The sequence below is a fragment of the Ricinus communis genome, chromosome 4 (genome assembly GCF_019578655.1).
Source record: "Ricinus communis isolate WT05 ecotype wild-type chromosome 4, ASM1957865v1, whole genome shotgun sequence".
In the NCBI taxonomy this organism is placed as follows: Eukaryota; Viridiplantae; Streptophyta; class Magnoliopsida; order Malpighiales; family Euphorbiaceae; genus Ricinus; species Ricinus communis.
The window spans coordinates 5419499-5428461 of NC_063259.1; the positions used below are offsets into that span (position 1 = coordinate 5419499).

Consider the following 8963-nt stretch of genomic DNA (forward strand, 5'->3'; position numbering starts at 1 on the left):
TTGTGACAGAAACTCAATTACAAGTAATGTCAATTGTGTTTGCAGCTTAATAGACACCTCTTATTGTCTGCTAAATGTAAGAAGAAAACTAAAGCTGTTGAAAAGGATAAGGAAAGAAATGGCAAATCCAACACTGCAAATGAAGCAAGTAGAAAGAGGAAGAAGACAAAGCATGAAGAAGGACCATCAACAACAACTTCTATTTTAACTCAAGAATCTGTCAACAAAGAATAAATTTGACATTCAGTCCATAGTTCTGTAAACTTTGGTTCCTTTTTTGTTACTTTTTGCATTTGAGACGAGTTCTAGTCTAAACTTTTGAAACAACTTGGCTCTAACTTGTTTTTTTTGTATGGACAAATGCCAATAGTCAATTGTAGCTATCTTATGCTGCTAAATTGTTAACAATCGTCTAATTTAATTATAATTTGCAATACTACAAAGCATCTTATTTGCAAATCTGATATCATAAATATTTGCTTATATTGTATTGAGATTAACATATTAATATTAACACTTGCTTATAAACACATGTATCATATAGATATCTTTTCACTCAGGCATTTCATCAAATACAAATCCTTCATAGTTCCATTATTTTGTAAGTAATCATCAAATAGAAGTGAAAGCATACCCAAAATGAAAATAAACCATAGAATTTCATCAAACATACTTTCATTACTGCAAAACAATAAAGGTACAATTTCAAAAGAAAAAATTCTTCGCACATAATACTGTCATTTGAATATAAACATTAAAGTCGAGAAGATAGCCACGCCTAAAGCAACTTTTCCCTCTTCAAACTCCTATCCCTCTCAGCTTCAACTTTATTAATCTTCTGAAGTAATCCAAGTATGATTTGCCTTGCCCTTTCGCAAATTGGTGCATCAACCCATCTGAAATATACATAACCTTCATTTCCTGTCCCTCTCTCGCAAGCTATGAATCTTCTATCTGGATTTCGATTAGTCCATGAAGTCCTCAAAACGCAGTGCCTGTCATATAAGCAAAGATCGCCAACCTCATCCATTTCCTCCAAAAAACAAAGGATTGAAAAATGATTAAGAAGAATAGGAAAGAGAATTAGAGAGAATAATAGAGTTAGATTAGTTAGAATAGTTTAACCTAATTTACTTTCTGTTTTGCAGTAATTCCACATCAGTAATTGTCCATTTCAAAATATGTAAACTACAGTTCTTTCTCTTTCTTTCACATGTACAACAACCTATTGGCGACCTACAAAAACCACCAACTTGTTATTCATTATCCGGTGGCAGCACTTGTTTTGTCATTAATAGAGGTAGGGACACTCGATTGTTAGTTTTTAAAAATTTCAGGCGCCAAATTTATAATTATTCCATAAAATATTAATATTCTATATTAAACAATACTTGAATAATATTAGAATGCGCTTTTGACTGAGTACGAGTTTAACACCCGTCTATGAGGAGTTTAAGACAACCCCTGAAGTTCACAAACCCAATTGAACTGAAATTGAATTTATGGGACTAATTAAAAAAACAATAAGTTTAGGGGGCCATTTATGTATTTTGCCTAAATTCAAATGCTGTCATTCTTGCTTGCTCGAGTAATATTGGTTAGCTTTCTGTGTCTGGATTCAGCTTCTTTGGAACAAGCAAATACACTTTCTAAGTCATTTCCGGATACCTCTAAATAAAATATGTTAATAGTATCATAAACAGCAGTAATAACACCGTAATAAAAACAATACAATATTGAACGAGTTATCTTTACATTCTCACATATCAACTAAAGAGACGCCTGATTGCTCGAAAAAATGAAGATGCCAAATAAAAACAAAATGCATTTCTGATACATTAAAAGAATACAAAAAGAGGGGATTCACTTGCAGAGGTATTTACACAGCAGTTTTTTTTTCGGAGGGTGTCAAAAAATTTACCCTCCTTTTGTGCAAAATAATCTGGAGAAAGAATCAGAACAAATTGCAGCATGAGCAGCAGGGAAAGAGGACTTTTGGATGAGACAACATCCTCTTTGCAGAAGTAATGTGACAAAATTAAGAGATTCACCTCTATGTCAAAAATAAAGCCTCCAAATATTCATCAACATAAGCTAAGCAGGGCCAGTGATCAGTCCTAATTCGAACTAGGGTCGAAAGATCAGAGACTTCCATTTGGAAAAGAAGATGGAACCTTGGTGGAAGAAATACCAAAACAAGAAAGCAACCCAAGTTTCTTTTATAGCCATTCACCTGACTTTCTCTCCCATCTTCATCATTAAAGTATGTAAGATGAAGTGGACCACTGTGTAAATCTGCAACTGTTGCTGTACTATCAATAAAAGAATCTGATGCAGCATCCTTCCATATGATGTTTTTTATGATTTCACCATCCTTAACCATGTTAACAAGCTGCTCTCCAATCACACAAACAACAAAGGGAGCCAAATGCTGCTCTGTGGCACGAATCAAAGAGTCTGCAGGAACTTCAAGAAGCTTCACTGATCGGGTCCCATTGATTGCTGCAACGCCCTTGCCCCCTTTTAATAAAAATGTCTCCCGCCCAATGTTGGAAGAAGCACCACATGCCTCCCAAAGAGCATCAAATACTCCTGAATAATAAGCAGGTACAGCATCTTCTGGGATGTCAGATGGGACAATAGCCTTGAGAAACATGTCCTCTATACCTACTGTGATACTTTGAAGCTGACCGTGGATTATTTGGCCACTTTCTACATTTGCTTCGATGAAAACATCAACCAGACCAGGTGTAGGTTCCCTCGGTTCCAAATCAATTCTGACAGGAGCTAAGTAGTCTTCCTCATCTCCAGAACCATTTTCCACAGGAACAATTTCTAGTGAATCTATTGGAGTATCAGCATAATTGTTCCTGGAGGGTTCACCAAGAAGAAATGGTATATGATATGATGGAATGGACCCATAAGGTGCTGATGATGAAAACTTGAGCACAGTTGCATATAAAGCAGGAAGGGCATCCACTCCTTCCAGCCGACTAGTGGGAGAGCCACCCCCCCATAAGTGAATGAAAGGCTCAGATTCAAGTCTCAAAGTGCAAGATATGCTGACCTTAAGCCCTGGCATCCGCCTAAAATCAGGAATACATGAGAAGTGCCTTCTTAGTATCCCTAAAATCTCTGAAATTTTTGAATCCATTACACGTAAAGGCTCCTGCAACTGATTAGTTCTTTCAGTTTTCGCGGTTGCCAGAAAATTTGTACTAACATCTAGCTCCCCTATATCAACCTGAGGCTCACTATCTGTTACGCTCTCTAAAAAAGTAGGTTTACTACACCCAATATCTAAAGGTGACAAAGACAATGACCAGGATTGCTTAACAAGCAATGGTACCACGCGCTCTACATGAATGCAGGATGAGATACTCCTAGATTTCTTGAAACTCTGATAATGTCGAGGAGACAGAATATTGAAGAAAGAACTGGAATGAGTAGATGGTGAAATGCTTAGTAGTTGCTCCCCTAAACTCAGTATCCCTTTGAGCTTCACTCCTGGTATACAGATCAGCATCCGCAGGTATATCCTACACAGTGCACAATTAATGAAGAACATCAGAGGAAACACTTGCAGGTAGTATCACTTACAGGTAATATCTTCTTGCCCGTCCTCTATTGTGGGTTTGCAGAACGAACAAAAGAAGGAACCCTGCTAAACTTCACCTAGTATTAAAAGGAATGAAACAAATGCATCCAAGAAAATAATTAACGTGAGCATGTTTTAGTCACCTTGCATTATCTCGAACCTCCAAATCAGGAAAGTACAGACAAGTGAATGCAAAAAGGCGAGATAATCCAAGGAACAATCTAGAGCTACAGTGGTGCATCATCATAGTTCGGGAAATGCAAAGAACTTTACTTCCCTGAGACCATGATTTCAGTCCTGTATCTGGGCCATGCTTCTCAACAAGGAAAACCATAAACTTTGTAAGCAAGTCGAGTAACCTCCGTGGAGGTATTGCATTGTTCTCAGCAATTCTATCAAATATTGGGAAATAAGAAATCAATGTATAATCAAATTTGACTTTTGGAAACAAATATTCATCAGCCATCTGAAGTAGACGCTCTCCCAACCAACGGTGCTTTTGGCAGCCTAACAAACGATCAATAAGAGAAACAACCACAGGGACCAATTTTAAAAATTCCAGTGTCATGCCCACCAGCATCCCCTGGACAAGTGAAATTGTGAACATCAGCACTATCACAGTGCAATAAGAATATGAGCAGCATAAAAATTAAAGATATAAGAGAAAAATAAAAACTTAAAATACTATTACAATTGTCATACTTTATACTGCCAAGGAATGGATCACTAGAACGAAACTCACTATCACTGTAAGTTAATGGCTCGAAAGTTTTACTACATAAAAGGGGCACAAGTGGTGAAATGCGAAAACAACTTCCAGTGTATAATGTATTCTGCCAGCTCCTTGTCTTCACAGTTTTTCTCGCCCTATCTCTCTGCCTAAGCAAACACTTCCAGTTTACATTTTTGTCTATAAAGGAAAACTCAAATCAATCTCTCTCCCAAATAGAAAGCCTGAGTAGAAAATTCAATCAAGATTCTTAATTCCAGGAAAAGTATGGCAAATTCCAATTTTACTGTGGAATACTCTACACTGTAATTCTTCTTACAAGGATTATCAAGAAAGAGAAACTGGAAGAAGGCTAGGACTAATAGTTATAAGCTAATCTTGTTTGTAAAGCATGGTTTTGGAAAAAATAAGCATTTCCATAAATGAAGTAATTCTCCGAACTATCTGTATTCACCTCAACCACAGTTTAGTCAGGAGTTTGCTAAAATCGATTCTTTTTTTTTTTTTCTCTATTTGTGGCTAACTTTTATAGACAACAATTTTCTCTTAACTTACATCATAAACTAGCAAAAGAACAATACCATATTACAACTTCATGATTATACCTAGCTGATAGTTGAACCGTCAGCAAATGATGGAATATCCTTCAGAGATGCACATCCAGCCAAATTATTCGTTAGTTATACAAGAAAAACACACTGCTTAAAAAATGCCAAGTATAATGCATACTGATGAAGCTGAAATTCTCAAATCTAAAGTTTCAAAGCACAATCATCAGTCCTAAGTCCTAACACCATAAATGCTGAAATGATGTAACAGAACAACTATTTTAAGAAAATAAATAAATAACAGAGCTTGATCTAAACCATGTATTACCGAGTGCATAATGATTAGCATGCTTCATTGGCAGAGCATTGCTGAAACTGTTCCACAATAGATGATCTCATGTCATGAGATAGAGTTTTCTAGTAGGATCAGACCAAAGACACATCGGCGAAAATTAAAAAATGTGGACATTTTTTCCTCTCAACATCTTCAGTAGGGCCTATTTCAAATTAATAGCTCATTCCTGAAATCTAGAGGTAAAAAAGTAGCACTTTTCAAAGAAACCCTCTATAATGTAATTCCCTTGGGATGATGCTTGCATGAACTAGAGCTTGGGATGGTTAATGAGATCTCTTTTCATTCTAACTCCAACATTATAATCTAATATATTTGGAAGTCACAAAGTATCATATCATCTCTCTGTGCCAATTCTCATATCCAACACAAACAATGTGGTATTATCCCGGAATGAGTATGCCTCTTAACAAATAGAAACTCATTGTCACTGTAAACCAAACTTTAAATACTAAATAGTTTTTCAAAAAGAAGCTCATAGACACTATAAATCAAACTTCCAATGCTAAATAGTAAACCAATTCTTTGACCACTAAAACCAAGATATAGTCCAAAATCAGCAACGACCACCTTTCTATTATGATCTTTGAATTTTGAATTTCCTTCATATACACTGTTACAGATAAATAAATTAAAAAAAAAAAAAAAAGCACAAACAAGGCAAAAGGAAGAAGAGAGAGCAAAGAGTTAATTTTTAGAGAAAAGGAAGTACCTGCAAAGTGTGAAAAATGACAGCGTTCATGAGGATTCTAGTGGTGGAAGGATCAGTGTCAGAATGAGAAGAACCGCCTATCAAAAACTTATGGAAGGTACGAAAAGCAAGAGCAGTTTCAGTGCTCGAGGGAGCTAGCCATTTAAAAGCTGAAACAGAAACCAGACCATCTTCAAACAGCTTAACCATGGACTCAGCACTGGCAGCAGCACCCCCTTCCTCATTAGTATCAAGACCTTCTAGTTTCAACATATCAAGACATATTGAGAAAAAAGCAAGCAAATCAAGCTTCAATGCTTTCAAAGCAAGGGGATCAAACACAGCCGGATAGAATCTCAAACCCATCTTGACAACGGATTTATATTTCTTACCCTCTTTACTTAGTACCAATCTACTCAACAAACCCATCAACCAATGAAGGGAAAGCAATCGGAAAACCAAATAATGCTGTGTTTCCTTGGAAATAAGCATTAATCGCTTAACTATCTCTCCCTCTTGACCATCAAAAGCATCCAGAAATTTAGAAAACATAACCAAAACAAGGTGACAAAGCAAAGGATCAAACGAATAAATCAATCCAAAGAATTGAACTTTCAACAACGACACCTGCAATTCCAAAGCTAAAGCCATCGGCACTATCATTTGCATAAACTCAATTGTCCCAAATGGGGTTAAAACTTGAGGCGATTCCAACAAAAACGCAAGTGCCCTCCTTAACTCCTTGTAATTAAAACCCGAACCCGTAATAGATTGAGGCACATTAAATGGAATCAAAGGCAAAGAAGTATTTAAAATTGAAACATTTAACTTTCTATCAACAATATTAAAAATAACCATAGTGAACAACAGGATATAAGACTGACAAGCATGAGTTCTTTCACTCTGACACAAACTCCATAAATGACCAGCAATATTCGAAAGCAAACAAGGGTAATTCTTCTCCAACTCGCGCAAACACTCGCAAGCAATAGCGCGTGTTTGCCTGTCAAGTCCGTGGTTTGGGCGATGAATCACAGTCAAAAGCAGCTCAATTAAACTCTCAACATAACGCGCGTGGAAATTGTTGAGCGCGTCGATGGAGATGAACATGGAAGTGGTGGAGATCATGAATTGTTCTTTTAATTGAAAAGTGACAGTGATTCCGTCGACAGGTGATTGGATTGTGGATCTTAGGGTTTCTAAGAGACGGGTTAAGTGAGCTTCGGTAGTGAAAAACGTTTCTGAGAACTGTTCGAGGAATAGAAGGAGAGGGATCTTGAAAAGGAAGTCTTTTTTCAAGAGAGAACAGAGAGAGTAATCGAGGAGTGTTGATGATAACGATGGCCATTTTTGGTGGCCGTTCTGGAAGTCTTCGATTAGAGCTTCCCACTCCTGGGGCGTAGACGGTGGCTTCAACGGTGGTGGCTTATCGGCCATGGCTTCAACGGTGGTGCGGCCACTATAGCATTTTAGGAAAGAAGTATAAATGAAAAGAACCAGATGAATTGTAATATCTCAAATTTGTTAAATAATTTCACAAAATTTCACATATCTGTAAAATAAATAAATAAATATATATATATAAAAGATTATTTTATCTCAATCATATGACATTTATTTATATTAATTTTTGATATTTAAATATTTTTAATATTTAATATTTAAAATTTTATTTTAATATATAAATTTATTTTTAATAATAAAATTTAAATTTATATATAATTTTATAATTTTCATTGCACTATTAATTAATAAGTCACATTTTTAATTTAATATAGACTCTAAATTTAAAAAATAATAATATATTATATTTTAATATTATTTAAATTAATAAATAATTTTTAATTAAATAAAACTACTAATTTTTTAAAAATAATATATTAATTATATTTTGATATGATATTAATTAATAAATTTATTTTTAGTTAAATAATAGTTTTAGTTTAAAAAGTTATATTTTAGATTATATTTTAATACTATATTTAAATTAAAATCTGAGTATATAAAAAATAAATTTTAGAAATAGTAATATAAATTATATTTGATAGTATTAATTTATACATTAATAAAATTAATTAATAAATAAAAATAATTTTAGATTCTGATTAAATTTTATAATTTTATAATAAAATATTTATTCTATTAATTAATTGCCATATTTGTATTCATTTATATCTTTTATCTTTCTTTTCATTCTATTTTATATATATTTCATTGAAATTATTTTTAATAAAAATTATTTTGACATAATTTAATTTCAAGTAAAAAGATTTTATTAATAGACTTAATTTTTATATAAATAGAACAATATTTTAGTACTATTTTTCTCCATCCTACATGGCATCTCGTATGATTTCTAAATTAATCTTTTACAAATATTTAGAAAATTAATATATTTCAACATATTTTTCTACTATTTTAAAAAGTATCATGTTATAACTTGCAACCTTAATTAAGATATTTAATTATTTCAAATTTCTATACTTTTTTGAATTCTTATTTATAATTTTTATTTTAATTTTTTAAAAGTTTTGTATTCCAATAATCAACACCTTAATTATAAATTTTAAGTATCTAATGGTTTTTTTTTCAAACTTTTCTTTATAATTTTAATTTTTGATTAGATTTTTTAATATTTTCTATTCTCATAGCTGAATAATTATTTTATCAATTAAAGAATTATTTTTTAATTATAATATTATACTTATTTACACCTATTATCCCTCTTTGCATTCTATCTTAAATATATTCTAACAAAATTATTTCGACATGGTTCAATTTCAAGTAAAAAGTTAGTTTTTAAGTCAATTTTCTATAGTTTAGTAAATTAAAAAATAACATGATATTATAAAATAAAGAATAAGAATAAAAAAATAAAGAGAGACGAGAAAAGAGAATGAATATATGTCGCATTCCATTGATTGTAACACTCATTTATAGGTTAAAGAGTTATAGAGATAAAATTCTATTTATATAAGAAAATTTATCCATTGATATAATGATAGACGTCCAATATAACTAAAATACTTTAATATTATCATAAC

General features: G+C 32.9%; 1 protein-coding gene across 1 annotated transcript; it reads right to left on the reverse strand.

The window, feature by feature from the left end:
- Positions 1–1709: 1709 nt before the first annotated feature.
- LOC8286528 lies at positions 1710–7435 on the reverse strand. Its single transcript, XM_002515750.3, has 3 exons — positions 5941–7435; positions 3742–4181; positions 1710–3539 (listed from the first exon to the last, which is right to left on the reverse strand). The coding sequence occupies exons 1-3, from the start codon at positions 7354–7356 to the stop codon at positions 2054–2056; spliced, it is 3342 nt and encodes a 1113-aa protein (XP_002515796.2). The 5' UTR covers positions 7357–7435; the 3' UTR covers positions 1710–2053.
- Between the last annotated feature and the right edge of the window lie 1528 nt (positions 7436–8963).

Coding starts and splice junctions, on each gene's coding strand:
- LOC8286528 (XM_002515750.3), bottom strand. CDS start 7,356: ATGGCCGATAAGCCACCACCGTTGAAGCCACCGTCTACGCCCCAGGAG. Junction 4,182..5,940: donor TCATTTTTCACACTTTGCAG/GTACTTCCTTTT, acceptor TCACTTGTCCAG/GGGATGCTGGTGGGCATGAC. Junction 3,540..3,741: donor GAGGTTCGAGATAATGCAAG/GTGACTAAAACA, acceptor TGCACTGTGTAG/GATATACCTGCGGATGCTGA.